At 45.2% G+C, this 16,219-nt stretch overlaps 1 protein-coding gene across 2 annotated transcripts in view; it reads left to right on the top strand.

Moving 5' to 3' along the window:
* Window positions 1–16,219, top strand: part of ttc21b (tetratricopeptide repeat domain 21B) — a 181,668-nt gene that overhangs the window by 13,928 nt on the left and 151,521 nt on the right. For both annotated transcript variants that reach the window (XM_070875514.1, XM_070875515.1), the window contains exons 2-5: window positions 7,713–7,842; window positions 7,950–8,060; window positions 9,160–9,326; window positions 11,915–12,037. In XM_070875514.1, coding sequence (XP_070731615.1) covers window positions 7,713–7,842; window positions 7,950–8,060; window positions 9,160–9,326; window positions 11,915–12,037 — 531 coding nt within the window. The remainder of the gene's footprint in view (window positions 1–7,712; window positions 7,843–7,949; window positions 8,061–9,159; window positions 9,327–11,914; window positions 12,038–16,219) is intronic.

Raw genomic sequence — 16,219 nt, 5'->3', positions numbered from 1 at the left:
TTCCTCCTCCGTGCCGACAGGAGGGACACTCTCTACTCCAATGTCCTTCTTGTCCACAATTAAAGCATCCATCTCGTCTTTCCCAGCCCTGACCTCTTCCCATACCAGGCCGGGGACAGTAGGGCGGTCCATAATTAGCAGGGCCCGGGCCATTTGGGTGTTTGGTATAACCGTATCCCTGTTTATCCACCCAACCCTGCACGCAACACTGCGGTTCCATCTGGTATCCCCTTGGGTCGGGTTTTGGTCCTTCCACCCGAGGCGGCTCTTCCTTTCTAGTCACGTATTCAGTCTTGACCCGGGTTGGGGGCGCACCTCCCCCCTCCTTTCTTTTCCTGCCAATAATTTAACCGCCCTTTCCATCTGGGCTTTACTGTTATCTGCCCAATTCATAATATTTGTCCGGATAGCGTGAGCAATCGAATAGGACAGGCACTGAAGTAGGATAGCGCAGAATTGAGGAGCATCCTCTCCTTCCCTGAAGACATTATCTCCTGATTGACTTCCGTATATTTCAATAAATCTTTCCATGAATTCATCGGTAGTTTCTTCTCGTTTGGGTTTAGTTTCTAATACTGCGGCCATACTGATGGGCTTCTGAAGGGTCGTGGTGAGAGCATTAAAGATAGCGTTTAGGCGATCATGGACATCGTTAGGGTGAGCAACCAACAATGCATCATGAGTAGCACGTCCTAGGTGAGTTAGAAATCGGGCATGCTCAGTTGGGCTCAGGGTTTGCTTGCCCACAGGTCCCTTGATTCTGCATTATATCCATGCATGTCGAGGTCACACCGTGAAATCGGAGGTCAGGATTAAGTTGGGTTTGTGGATCCCTTTCAGCTTATTTATCTTAGCCTTTTAACTCTTCAATTTCTTTATTGTATCAGGCAAGTATTATTACATAAGCTAGTTCTGTTTTTATTTTTATTCTGACTATCGCACCATTCCTCTGTTAGGTTAGTCTTTTTTCTATTAAGAAATCCAAATTAATAATGTTCAGTATGAAACGGCTGTCAATGGAAAGGGTTAACTCCTTTACAGGTTTGTAAGAAGACCTGATGTCATTACGTGACTTCACGTAACCATCTGAAAAAAAAAATCTTTTCATCAGGAAAGGCAGCATTTGATTAAACTCCAATATTTTTTAACTTCTTATTCAAGTACTTGCCAAAGATATTTTTTAATTGATTTAAAACGAGACCACACATTTTTAATAGCTATTTGTTTACTGAAATTCAATTTCGTCATCAGCCTCGGTCAATTCAAAGCCAACCATTTTAACTACGTAGTCTATCGATATCTTTCTCAGAGGTCCCAGTGGAACTCTTAGTACATTTCTCGTGCACGCACTCTTTCTTTAAGACGTCTACGGTTTTTAATATGTCCTCCTTCTGTCAATGAAAGCCCTAATTTAATGGAGTTTTTCTGCCAACTCGACAGGAGTGATGCATTTTTTTAGACTGCAGTGGAATTTTTCTCATCATTGAAAATCTCAGAAAACATTTTTGTTTTCAGCACCTATTTAGTACGTTACGTCTTTTTTTTGTCTTTTCCATAACTAGAGGGAAGTCTGGCAGGTAGGCTGTGGACTGCTTTTCGTTATCTCAATTGTTCCAGCCTCAAGGTCGTGTTATACTGTCTCTTCTAAATTGCAAATTTAATATAATAATTTTTTTTGAATCCATCTCAGTTGTTTTGCTGTGCCTTCTCTGAATATCTCAAAATCCCAATTCAAACTTTGTAATTCAATAAGATTCACACTCTTAAACTTTCCACATACAGGACAACACTACGAAGGGTTAAAAAAAACTTTCATTCTGTTTGAAAAAGTGGGTGGAGCTAAAACAAACCACAACTCCCCGGCTTTTTTTTCCACAGTAAAAATCACACAAGCATTTCTCATTTAAAACAGACGTTCACAAGAGTCTCTCTTCTTTCCTATTAATTGTTTTGCCCGGCTCTATTTTTGGATCCATGACCTTTCAGGGAATTCGTAGTTTTATCTAAATTACCCATCCTGTGTCGCAGCACGTTGGATCAGGGTCCTAATTAGTCCTGATTGTCTCCACGTTGCCCCGTGGTGGTTTCAGTTATCTTACCCAGAGCCTAGGCGGACCAAGTGATATACAAGATCGACGCCGTACCTGGCTTAAGTACAATTTAAAATTTACACAGTCCCGCGGCTTAATTTTACGTAATTCCCTAACCTCTGCGTTTCCCTACGCAGTTCGCGCGATTCTCTATCCCTCCGTGTCGCCGCACGGTTTTATTTGGGCCTCGAACCCACACAGACACTGGGCCTCGAACCCAGGCAGGCTCTGGGCCTCGAACCCAGGCAGACTTACCTATTCTAACCTATCTTTCCGAGTCGCCGCTTGGTTTGCGTCACCGCGTAATTTCCCTATCTCTATCCCTATTCTAAGTTTGAAAGGTATTCAATAGATTGTCCTGGATCTCGTTCAGACACTACCTGAGAACCAGCGAGTGGCTAAACTTTCCTCAGACTTTTGAAACCGGGGGAAACTGGAGCAGTATTGAAAGTATACTTACTCCAGTAGCCACTTTCCCCTCGTCTCGTCCAAGGCTAGTCTGGCTCTTAATTTGCAAGTTTTCGGCAGTCGTCCGTTGAGATCCCACTTCTGACACCAAATGTTGATTTCTGGATTCTTTTCCCTCAATCTGGTTCAGTGAAATCACTGAGTCGAATACCGATTGTGCTTTAAACAAAGCAAGCTTTTATTTAAAAAGCAAATCCCGATCGGGGACCTTATCAGACAGAAGGAATGCAACTCTGATAGATCGCACTCACTTCCTACGGACAAAGTGACGTTACATTGTAAAGGGACGACGGTTATACATTTTCGGTAAAAGATAACGCGATACAATTAGAGTGACATCCTATTTCAGCCTATCCTCTTTGATCCCTCTTTACCATTGTCCACTCATAAGCCGATCTAAGAATTGTATGATTTTACACAAAGGCCCATTATGAGTTGCTGAGACCTTGAGGTTTTTCTGCAAGCTGTGGGTTTTGTTTCAATATGTGTTAGTGTTGTAACATTTTGCAGTCTCGAGTCTGAGATGTCATGGCTATTCCTCCATGAATTCTTTGTTAGCTTACACTGTCCTTATATAATTCCCACGTTCTCAACTTCAATGTCTCTATACATTTTCAAACATTCACATTAGCGCAGCCTTCGGTCGCCTGAGGAAGAGAGTGTTTGAAGACCAGGACCTCAAATCTGGCACTAAGCTTGTGGTCTACAGGGCTCCAAGACATGGACTATATACAGCAGATATCTCAAAGCACTGGAGAAGTACCACCAGTGCTACTTCTACAAGATCCTGAAAATCCACTGAGAGGATAGATGCATGAACATTTGTGTTCTTGCTCAGGTCAACATCCCCAGCATTGAAGCACTGACCACGCTCGACCAGCTCCGTTGCGCAGGCCACATCGTCTGCATGCCCGACACGAAACTCCCTAAGCAAGCACTCTATTCGAAGCTCTGACACGGCATGCGAGCCCCAGGTGGGCAGAGGAAACATTTCAAGGATACCCTCAAACTCTCCTCGATTAAAGTGCAACATCCCCACTGGCACTTGGGAATCCCTGGCCCAAGACCGCCCAAAATGGAGGAAGAGCATCTGGGAAGGCGCTGAGCACCTTGAGTCTCGTCGCCAAGAGCATGCGGAAATCAAGCGCAGACAGCGGAAAGAGCGTGTGGCAAACCAGTCTCCCCACCCACCTTTCCTTCAACCAGTGTCTGCCCCACCTGTGACAGAGACTGTAATTCCTACATTGGACTGTACAGCCACCTGAGAACTCACTTTTAGAGTGGAAGCAAGTCTTCCTCAATTTCGAGGGTGTTATGTATGTAAGCACTACCAATGTGTAAGACTTGCCACTAGGGGGCGCACCTGTGGGAGACCCAAGGGTCACCTGCAGATATCATTGCAGCATCGGAACTCACCGGCAAGTACTGTGCATAAAATAACGCCTTCAACAGGCAGAACTGTACATGGCAGGGCCTACATGCCCGCAGAGGCCAGACCTAGGATGACTTGGAGCCCGCCTTGGGGCGTGAATGCGAATCCATATCCCCGCAGCACCAACATGGTGCTAATCATCGAGCCCATCAATGTCGATTCGAGCACTATGTGTGCAAGGGCTGTGGAACTATGGGGCACCTCCAGCGAATGTGCAAACGTGCTGCAACACACCACGTTGCAGAGTCAGCAGAAGATGACCGATCCGCACAGACCACGCTGAACGAGCAGGAGAGGCAACTCAACCTGAGGATGAAGTGGTGTCTGGGATACACGCCTTCGCCATCAAAAGCCCTCGATAAGTTTAACTTTTAACATTAACGGCACTCCAGTCTCCATGGAATGGGACACTGGGGGGGGCAAGTCACTCAGTTATGAGCCAGAAGGCATTCAAGAGGCTGTGGGGCGACAGAGCACAACGACCCAAGCTGATCCCGATTTAGGCACCTACACCAAGGAACTGATACCAGTTACTGACAGTGCGGACAGAAGAATATCCCATGAGGGAGCGGGGCACGATTTACCACTGGATTGTTTCAGGTGATGGTCAACGCTGCTTGGTAGAAGGTGGATGGGGATGATTCGATGGAATTGGGAAGACCTGGGTGTACCTTCTCCGGCGAATTATGTCTCCCTTGCTCAAAGACTGAGCAAGCCCCACCTTCAACTGAACCAGGCATCGAAGTGCAGATCCCTGAGGCACAGGCCGGTCATCATGACCACGAGGAGGTAAAGATCAACCAAGCAGCGGTGCAGGTACCGTACCCACCACCCAAAGCCGACTACCTCTTCACGACGATGGGACCACGGGATGTCACCGCAACGAAACAGAGGCATGTGTTGCCCAGCAAGGAAGACGACTGGGTTTGGGGCAAAGGTAAAGGGGTGGCTGCTTAGAAGGCCAGGAACCCACTGCGTTCCAATAAGTTGTTTGCACTGTGCAACCCATGTGAGCGCTCTTTCGTGGCAAATGATGTATTATCATATGGGATCGGGGTACCTTACAACAAGCCAAAGTAGCGGGCGAACACCAAACAGTCGTATATATATCTAACAAAGTACTTGTAGCAAGTGATGTCTTATCTCACGGGGTCGGGCGTGTTGTACAGCAAGACCAAGTAGCGGGCGAATCCCAACTGGTTGTACGTGTATCCAATAAGTTACCCAAGGCAGTAGCCTGCGTTCACGGGACAAAAGAGACAGACCAAAGTGTGTCCCAATATTTGCTCGAGTCAGACAAGCTGCCAATCTCACAGTTTTTGGAGAGCAGAGGCACCATTATCAATGCTTTGTCTCGAATAGGTCTAACACCGTCTGTGTACTGTAACGTGATTCGCCATGGGCCAGGCACGGAGAACGGCGCTGATGCCCTCGGTTGGCTACTGTTGCCCATCACCGGGATGGAAACGGCGCAGCCCGCAGACCTGCTCGTTGTTATGGAAGTGCTAGAAAGCGAGGGGTCAATCGTAACGGCTCCCCAGACTAGGACCTGGACGAGCCAGGATCCCACGTTATCGCCTGCTAACGGCGAACCGCTAGATGGGATGTTGCAGCTTATCCGTCGCAAAGATGTAATGCTCATCCTATCAGTTTGGTCCCTATGGGGCAACCCTGCAATGTTGCAAAGAAAGGCAGGGAGGCTACACACAGTTGGTGGTCCTGAGCCTCCATACCATGGCCCAGGATCTGCGGGGACCACATGGCCTCCCGCCACTACTGAAAGTCTCAAGGTCATATCTGCCATCCTTGGCTTGCCGGACCTTAGGGTCAGCGACAATAGTTCGGAGCAGGCAGCCCAAATCATAAAGCCAAGCACCACACGTGTCACGGTAGACTCCCCACAGACCCGGCTATCCCGGGTGCTACGCAGTCACCGGGCTGAATCACTCCGCATATGGAAGGCCCGGTTCCATCAGCAGAGAATGCACCATGATCGTACGGCTCCTCCACGCGACATCAGAATAAATGATTTAGACCATGACCTTGGCCCCAGATGGGCTGCTAGCTCTGTATTAGCCAAAGAGGGGAATGGTGTGTTAGTGATGAAAATGGAGTGTTTGTTGTGAAACCGTTCCAGACGGCCGGCGGGAGGGCGGGGACCGACCGACCGAACGCGGAGGGGGGGGGGTGGCGGTGGGTGGGTGTGAGGAAGCCGTTCCAGACGGCGGGAGGGAGGGAGGGAACCGACCGCCGACCGACCGAACGCAGCGGGGGGTGGGGGGGGGGGGGGTGGAGGAAGCCGTTCCAGACGGCGGGAGGGAAGGAGACAGAAGGCTGCAGAATGCTTCAGAAATTGAGGAGCCATTTCGCGACGACAAAAGGGGCAGGTCGGCGGGAAACGGCTGCCTCAACTTTCTGAGGCTTCCTGCAGCCTTCTTAGTGCTGATGTGCTGATGGCAATGTGCTTTTATTAAAAAATGTTCAAAAACTAAACAGCTACAAAGAACTACAAAAATGGCCGAGTGCCAATGTTTCCTTCACACTGCGCCAACGCGCACGCGCAGCGTTGACGGCAGGAAAAAAACTAATTTAAATAGTACCCGCCCCCTCCCACTTACAAAATCGGCGCGAGTGTAGGCTCCACCCTCCTAGGCGCCGCGCCAAACAGACAAGGAGCTGCAGGGCGCTCCAGAATCGTGCGTTTTTTTTTTCCGGCGCCAGCTCGGAGGGGCGCCCGTTTTTTATCGTGTGCAAACTTGGGCCCATAGAAACATAGAAAATAGGTGCAGGAGTAGGCCATTCAGCCCTTCGAGCCTGCACCACCATTCAATGAGTTCATGGCTGAACATGCAACTTCAGTACCCCATTCCTGCTTTCTCGCCATATCCCTTGATCCCCCTAGTAGTAAGGATTACATCTAATTCCTTTTTGAATATATTTAGTGAATTGGCCTCAACAACTTTCTGTGGTAGAGAATTCCACAGGTTCACCACTCTCTGGGTGAAGAAGTTTCTCCTCGTCTCGGTCCTAAATGGCTTACCCCTTATCCTTAGACCCCTGGTTCTGGACTTCCCCAACATTCATAAGAACATAAGAACATGGAACAGGAGTAGGCTGCTCCACCAACCAACATGATCACGGCTGATCTGGCCGTGGACTCAGCTCCACTTACCCGTACACAAATGTTTCCTGGACATGTCCAAATGTAATTTATGACATCTTAATGTTCTCTAAATTGGACAACATTATCAAAGTCTACCATCTCCTGCAGCATTAGTTGCTGAAAAGGGATCGATTTATTTCACAATGATTATAGGCTAAGAATCAGTAAGTAAAGGAACCACTGCCTGTGATCTTCGGTTCGCATACGCACAACGGCACATTCCTGGACTCTGGGAGTACGCTGCACAGAACTGCGCAGCGTTTTAAAGGAAGTTCTCGCAGAGGGCATCGCACGAAGTAGGTGCGAATTTACTTGCGATGTCAGCGGTGTACTCGTTAGCTTCACCGCCGACCGCAAATTCAGACCCAATATCTTGTTGCAGAATATTGTTAGTGGGATTTGGGATTGGGACAGTATCTGTCCTCTTGATGTGAAGTCAATCGGTTGTGTGAAGGGCAATCGAATGGAAGAAAAATGTCTCACCAAAAGGGCAAGTGGAGGAGGAACTAGTACTTTAGAACAGATTAAATGTATTTATTTTAATCATTTTATTTTGCAGGCTCTAATAAACTATTACTGCCAAAAAAAATACTTCAATCATATCCAGATTGCAGCAGATGAGGGTCTCAAAAAGTATGGGAATGATGCTGTGTTCCTATTTTTTCATGCTTATGGGATCCTTATGGAAGGTAAGTGCAATGAAAATGCTTAATGTACTTTCATAACTTTGAAAAAGCAGCCAGTAACCAGACTTGTTTCATAATTCCAAAATGTTGTCTTTATTTTGTGCATGTAGATCGTATTCAAGAAGCTATCCGTGAGCTTGAGGCTGTTAAGGAGAAGCAGGATGTGTCACTTTGCTCTATAATGGCTCTAACCTATGCTCATAAAAAAAGTTTAGCTCCAGGTGAGGGAATTGCACCACTTATTCTCGAGTAAAACTGCAGAAAAGATCAAATGGGACTTGAATATGTTTGATTAATTTAGTCTAGATGAAATTGATAATGTTAAAAAAACAGCAGTTTGTTTGAAGACAAAACGTACAGCTTATACATGTCTCCTGCGTGACTTCTATTTGTTTGGTTTCCTTATGTACTTTTGAAATCCTGGAGTCTGCTGTTCCTGTGTTTTCACCTTATGATAATATCACCTTATGTCAGTTTCATGACAAATATAGGACTACCACATCCAATTATTGGAGAGAAAGATTATGCTGATCCCCAATTTTTACCTCTTTCCATTGTATAATGCAAAATAAAGTCAGACAGGGAATTCTGCTGAGCCACTGAACAATCCTTGCCATAGTTCTGTCTTTCAGCTTCCAATGTTCATAGCTTGTATTTTTCTACAAATATCTACATTCATATTTTCTACCCCAGAACTTACTTTTTCTTCAGTCTGGAACTACAAGATTTTGGCATTCTTATTATTTGGTCTGAAGCTACCAGATCGTGGCATTTTGTTTTTTTGTATATTTGTGCAGAATGCGCTTCTCATGATTTACTTTCTGCCAATGATTTACTTTCTCCTCCTCTTCCTCCTCTCAAGCCATTCAGTATTTGCAGTGGCATGGTTCCAATTGCCCTAAAATGTCTAAGCCTTGAGTAAAATTCAAGCTGCTTATTGACATAACAGCTGAGCCCCATAATGATCAGACGTGGGATTCCTGGCTGGATTCTCCCCTCCCGAACACAGATGCTGTAGCCAATTGTAGGCTCATGACTGCTGCTGCAGCTGAGATCAGTAATCTCAACACAAACTTGGGATTAAACTTGCAACCTACCTGCTACATATGATTTGGCTACTCGCTGGGTAATTTACTCAACCGCTAAGGAAATAAAACTTGACATATAAATAAAATGTTGTTTTGAGTAAGTCGTCATTTTAATTGCAAGTTTTCTTTCAATGAAAAGTGACATAAAATAAAAATTAATTGCATCAGATAGATAAGTGCTCAATTTAGTTACAGACATACTGAAATAGAATTTTTTTTGCATTGATAAAAGATCGTGATGCCATTCAAGAACTTGATGGCAAACTAAAAGAGGATCGAAAGACTGCAGGACAGATGGCATTGTACTTTGCCGGCCTCTTCCTTTGGCATATTGGGCGTCATGACAAAGCTCGTGAATACGTTGATAGAATGATTAAGCTTTCTAATGGAGCAAGAAAGGTGAGTATACTTTCTATAAATAATTGTATGGGGAAATTGATAACATCTCCAAAGGCAGAGATTACACAAGTGGTTGTCCTATACTACTAACTAGCAATTTTGAAGCATCTATTAAATTCTAACAAAGATTGACTAAGACACACCAGTAAATGTGAAGGTATCTGCTTTTGAAACATTAAGGATTTATGGAATTTCAGTGGAATACAATTACACTTTCAGTTCATAATAGGTTTCACATGGTGTGAAATTGTCCTTGTAAAGTTAGCTTTTTAAAAATAAGAGTTAAGTACTTTCTAGTATATGGTGACATTGTTCTCGGTGCTGGGTCCTCAACTATTTACAATCTATATTAATGACTTGGATGAAGGGACCGAGTGTAATGTTGCTAAGTTTGCTGATGATACAAAGATGGGTGGGAAAGCAATTGCGAGGAGGGCACAAAAAATCTGCAAAGGGATATAGACAGGCTAAGTGAATGGAAACGAATTTGGCAGATGGAGTATAATGTGGGAAAATGTGAGGTTATCCACTTTGGCAGAAAAAATAGAAAAGCAAATAATAATTTAAAGGGAGAAAAATTGCAAAATGCTGCAGTACAGAGAGACTTGGGGGTCCTTGTGCATGAAACACAAAAAGTTAGTATGCAGGTACAGCAAGTAATCAAGAAGGCAAATGGAATGTTGGCCTTTACTGCAAGGGGGATAGAGTATAAAAGCAGAGAAGTCCTGCTACAACTGTACAGGATATTGGTGAGGTCACACCTAGAGTACTGCGTACAGATTTGGTCTCCGTATTTAAGGAAGGATATACTTGCAATAGAGACTGTTCAGAGAAGGTTCACTAGGTTGATTCCAGAGATGAGAGGGTTGACTTATGAAGATAGGTTGAGTAGGTTGGGCCTATACACATTGGAGTTCAGAAGAATGAGATCTTATCGAAACATAAGATAATGAGGGGGCTTGACAAGGTGGATGCAGAGGATATTTCCACTCCTGTGGGAAAAAACTAAAACGAGGAGACATAGTCTAAAACTGAGATGAGGAGGAATTTCTTCTCTCAGATGGTTGTAAATCTGTGGCATTCTCTGCCTCAGAGAACTGTGGAGGGGTCATTGAATATATTTAAGGCGGAGATGGACAGATATTTGGGGAATAAAGGGTTATGGGGTACAGGCAGGGAAGTGGAGCTGAGTCCATGATTAAATGGCGGAGCAGGCTCGAGGGGCCAGTTGGCCTACACCTCCTATTTCTTATGTTCTCCAGAGATCAATTCCATACACTGGCCACAATTTACTAGACACGATAATAACTTTATTTTAACAAGCAAGTATGTCATATATTTTAAAACTGCTTGTTGGAGGCAGTGGAAGACAATCACTTGTGAAAACTCTGCCTATTGTGACATTATGAATTTGCTCATAGCTTAATGCTTCTATTCATTACATTAAAATAAAGTAGAGTGAGAAAATGCTGGAAATACAATGCAGGTTAGTAAGTATTTTGTGTTTTTATTTCAGCTTTCAGCTGTTTTTTTTTCTTTATATTAAAATTCAATGTGATTTATTTTAGAGTTGTCTGTGCATATTGCAAAGGAAAATATAAGTTATCCTAATGTTTAAATGTCATTTTTATTATACTTTGTAATTGGATTGTAGAGAAGCTTAAGTGGCACCAGATGATTTGCAGTGTGTCATATTTGTAGTACAGTTTTCTTCATTCATGACAGAATTTTTATCTATTGGTAACAAGGTTTCAGTTTTTAAAAATTTCATAAGCATTTTGGATTCTTTTCTCAGTATTTGTTTAAATTAAATTCAGTGCTCTAGATAAACACATGTTTGACCCAAGCATAGAATTTCAGTGCCGGGTACACTAAACTACTTTCCTTCTAAAGTACAATACAATTATTTTATCCAAGCATAAAATGTTTCTGGTCTGTAATACTTACCAGAATGAATAGAATCAATCTGCTACCAAATTCGATCTACAGACAGTAATGCATTTTATAAATATAATCACTTTTGTGTGATTATTCAGTGCTTTCTGTTTCTATTTAGATTTAATTGCTGAATAAAGGATTAAATAAGCTGCAGTGCATAAATTTGCAAGTGGGTATTTGTCCCCACTTGATGATAACCAAGATCCCAGTGTAAATTATATTGCTAATGAGCTTAACAGGATTCATGGCCATTCTGCAGAAAAAATTGTCTTGATAATTTGCTTTGGAGTTTTTTCTATGGTATTAACCAGTTTTTCTTTTGAAGAAAGTAGTAGATATCATGGTGTGTTGCTCGCGGTGATTCAGAAGATATGCTGGAGGTCCCAGCTCATTATCTGTCTCCAACTGAAATAGCTGTTGTAATTAATACCAATTACTGCCACTTTTAGTTCTTTGAACATTGTGTCTAACAATAATTCAGCTTCGAACTGATTTGAATGCAGCCAAAATGTTTGCATACCAGTCAAAAGGAAGACTAAACTGATGCCTGAGAACTTTTATGTTGTTTTCCAAATGCAATTAAAATGTGTACTGACTTAATATACAGCATATACATCAGTGTGATAATTAGTGTATTATTATCATTACAGGGCCTGATTTTGAAAGGATGGATTGAACTAACCAGTGGGAGAGATGCATATGCTAAAAAGGCCATCAAATATTTTGATGAAGGAATCCAAGATGGAAATGATGTATTTGCTATGATGGGGAAAGTGAGTTTAAAATTGGAAAAAAAAAAGTACTGTAGAAATAAAATTGGTGATATTAGTCTTCAGTGGCAGCACAAAACAGGTGATGGAAAAGAAAGTTGGCAGGGTGTAAACATAGAAACATAGAAAATAGGTGCAGGAGCAGGCCATTCAGCCCTTCTAGCCTGCACCGCCATTCAACGAGTTCATGGCTGAACATGAAACTTCAGTACCCCCTTCCTGCTTTCACGCCATACCCCTTGATCCCCCGAGTAGTAAGGACTTCATCTAACTCCCTTTTGAATATATTTAGTGAATTGGCCTCAACTACTTTCTGTGGTAGAGAATTCCACAGGTTCACCACTCTGGGTGAAGAAGTTTCTCCTTATCTCGGTCCTAAATGGCTTACCCCTTATCCTTAGACTGTGACCCCTGGTTCTGGACTTCCCCAACATTGGGAACATTCTTCCTGCATCCAACCTGTCCAAACTCGTCAGAATTTTAAACGTTTCTATGAGGTCCCCTCTCACTCTTCTGAACTCCAGTGAATACAAGCCCAGTTGATCCAGTCTTTCCTGATAGGTCAGTCCCACCATCCCGGGAATCAGCCTGGTGAATCTTCACTGCACTCCCTCAATAGCAAGAATGTCCTTCCTCAAGTTAGGAGACCAAAACTGTACACAATACTCCAGGTGTGGCCTCACCAAGGCCCTGTACAACTGTAGCAACACCTCCCTGCCCCTGTACTCAAATCCCCTCGCTATGAAGGCCAACATGCCATTTGCTTTCTTAACCGCCTGCTGTACCTGCATGCCAACCTTCAATGACTGATGTACCATGACACCCAGGTCTCGTTGCACCTTCCCTTTTCCTAATCTGTCACCATTCAGATAATAGTCTGTGTCTCTGTTTTTACCACCAAAGTGGATAACCTCACATTTATCCACATTATACTTCATCTGCCACGCATTTGCCCACTCACCTAACCAATCCAAGTCACTCTGCAGCCTCATAGCATCCTCCTCGCAGCTCACACTGCCACCCAACTTAGTGTCATCCGCAAATTTGGAGATACTACATTTAATCCCCTCGTCTAAATCATTAATGTACAATGTAAACAGCTGGGGCCCCAGCACAGAACCCTGCGGTACCCCACTAGTCACTGCCTGCCATTCCGAAAAGTACCCATTTACTCCTATTCTTTGCTTCCTGTCTGCCAACCAGTTCTCAATCCACGTCAGCACACTACCCCCAATCCCATGTGCTTTAACTTTGCACATTAATCTCCTGTGTGGGACCTTGTCGAAAGCCTTCTGAAAGTCCAAATATACCACATCAACTGGTACTCCTTTGTCCACTTTATTGGAAACATCCTCAAAAAATTCCAGAAGATTTGTCAAGCATGATCTCCCTTTCACAAATCCATGCTGACTTGGACCTATCATGTCACCATTTTCCAAATGCGCTGCTATGACATCCTTAATAATTGATTCCATCATTTTACCCACTACTGAGGTCAGGCTGACCGGTCTATAATTCCCTGTTTTCTCTCTCCCTCCTTTTTTAAAAAGTGGGGTTACATTGGCTACCCTCCACTCGATAGGAACTGATCCAGAGTCAATGGAATGTTGGAAAATGACTGTCAATGCATCCGCTATTTCCAAGGCCACCTCCTTAAGTACTCTGGGATGCAGTCCATCAGGCCCTGGGGATTTATCGGCCTTCAATTCCATCAATTTCCCCAACACAATTTCCCGACTAATAAAGATTTCCCTCAGTTCCTCCTCCTTACTAGACCCTCTGACCCCTTTTATATCCGGAAGGTTGTTTGTGTCCTCCTCAGTGAATACCGAACCAAAGTACTTGTTCAATTGGTCTGCCATTTCTTTGTTCCCCGTTATGACTTCCCCTGATTCTGACTGCAGGGGACCTACGTTTGTCTTTACTAACCTTTTTCTCTTTACATACCTATAGAAACTTTTGCAATCCGCCTTAATGTTCCCTGCAAGCTTCTTCTCGTACTCCATTTTCCCTGCCCTAATCAAACCCTTTGTCCTCCTCTGCTGAGTTCTAAATTTCTCCCAGTCCCCAGGTTCGCTGCTATTTCTGGCCAATTTGTATTCCATTTCCTTGGCTTTAATACTATCCCTGATTTCCCTAGATAGCCACGGTTGAGCCACCTTCCCTTTTTAATTTTTACGCCAGACAGGAATGTACAATGGTCTGCTGATTTGATATTGCCTGTTTGGTGCTATTCTGAAGATCAGTTTGATATCCAAATTGTTTAAGAAGAACTGTGTAATGAATAATGTGTTGAGTAAACATTGCACATTGTTTCTGGTAGTAAACTGCTAACAATAGAAGATAGAATCATAGAAGTTTAAGGCACGGAAAGAACCCATTTCAGCCCATCGTGTCCTTGCCAGCCAACAAGAGACTATCCAGCCTTATCCCAATTTCCAGCACTAGGTTCATAACTCTGCAGGGTTACGGCACTTCAAGTGCACATCCAAGTACTTTTTAAATGTGGTGAGGGTTTCTGCCTCTAACACCCTTTCAGGCAGTGAGTTCCAGACCCCCACAACCCTCTGCGTGAAGAAATTTCCCCTCAAATTCCCTCCTAAACCTTCTACCAGTTACTTTAAATTTATGCCTCCTGGTTGTTGACCCCTCTGCTAAGAGAAATAGGCCCTTTCTATCCACAATATTTAAGCCCCTCATATAATTTTATTTCCCTCAATGAGGTCTCCCGTCAGCCTCCTCTGTTCCAAGGAAAACAAATCCAGCCTATCCAATCTGTCCTCATAACCAAAATTCTCTACTCCCGGCAACATCCTCGTAAATCTCCTCTCTAACCTCTCCATTGCAATCACGTCCTTCCTGTAATGCGGTGACCAGAACTGCACGCAGAACTCCAGCTGTGGTTTAACCAGTGTTTTATACAGTTCAAACATAACCTCCCTGCTCTTGCATTCTCTGCCTCTGCTAATAAAGGCGAGCATTCTATATGCCGCCTTAACCACCTTATCTATCTGGCCTGCTACTTTCAGGGATCTGTGGACATGCACTTCAAGGTCCCTTTGTTCATCTACACTTCTCAGTGTCCTACCATTTAATGTGTATATCCTTTCCTTGTTAGATAATGGAACAGTTGACTTGATTTCCTCGAGTTCTGAAAACAGTATCTGTTCTCTACCCTGATCCAGGCCCTCCACATCTCTCTCCTTCCAATCCCAACAAAGGGAAAAAGTAATATGAGATTACTTTAAAATCTTCTTTCTCTTTTATGTGCTCTCTCTCTCAATCACATTTTCTTTTTTGGTTACCGCAGCATATTCCCCTTGCACATACTTCTACATACTTCCTTTTGGTTGTAATACTCTTTCAAAGCATCTAGTTTTACTGACACATAGGGCCCAAGTTTCCACAAGAAAAAAAACGGGCGCCCCTCCGAGCTGGGCGCCCGTTTTTCGCGCCTAAAACGGCGCCTAAAAAAATCCTCGGTATTCTCCACCGACTTACAGGTCCTGTGGCACTCGGCGCAGCCGGCACGAGCTGTGGGGGGGGGCGGAGCCAGGTCCCTGCGCTGAAAACAGTGCCGGGACCTCTGCACATGCGCGCTACAGTCGGCACGCAAGTGTAGTAGCTCCAGGCACCGAACTGTGTGGGAGGGGCCCGAAGCACGCAGCCCCTAGCCCTGGCCCAATGGCCTCACTGGGGCTGCGTGAATGAGGCTCCTCCCACGGCCAGCTCCTGCTCCCCGCCCGACCAGACCCGACACTCGCTCCCCCCCCCCCCCCCCCAGCCGACCAGACCCGACTCGACACCCGCTCCCCCCCCCCCCCCCCACCCGAGACCCGCTCCCGACCGAGACCCGACACCCGAGACCCGCTCCCCACCGCCCCCCCCCCCCCGACCCGACACCCGCTCCCCCCCCACCCCCCGCCCCGACCGAGACCCACTCTCCACCCCCCCGCCTCGAGGCCCGCTCCCCCCCCCCCCCGACCCGCTCCCCGCCCCGAGGCCCGCTCCCCCCCCCCCCCCCGACCCGACACCCGCTCTTCCCCCCCCCCCCCCCCCCGACCCAACCCGACACCCGCTCCCCCCCGACCCGACCCGACACCCGCTCCCCCCCCCGCTCCTGTTCCCCGACCCCCCCCCCTCTCTTCCCTCCCTCTCTCCCTCTCCCTCCCCTCTCTCCTTCCC

Source organism: Pristiophorus japonicus, chromosome 3 (genome assembly GCF_044704955.1).
Source record: "Pristiophorus japonicus isolate sPriJap1 chromosome 3, sPriJap1.hap1, whole genome shotgun sequence".
NCBI lineage: Eukaryota > Metazoa > Chordata > Chondrichthyes > Pristiophoridae > Pristiophorus > Pristiophorus japonicus.
The sequence above is the reverse complement of the archived record's forward strand: the minus strand, read 5'-3'. Positions and strand labels throughout refer to the sequence as shown.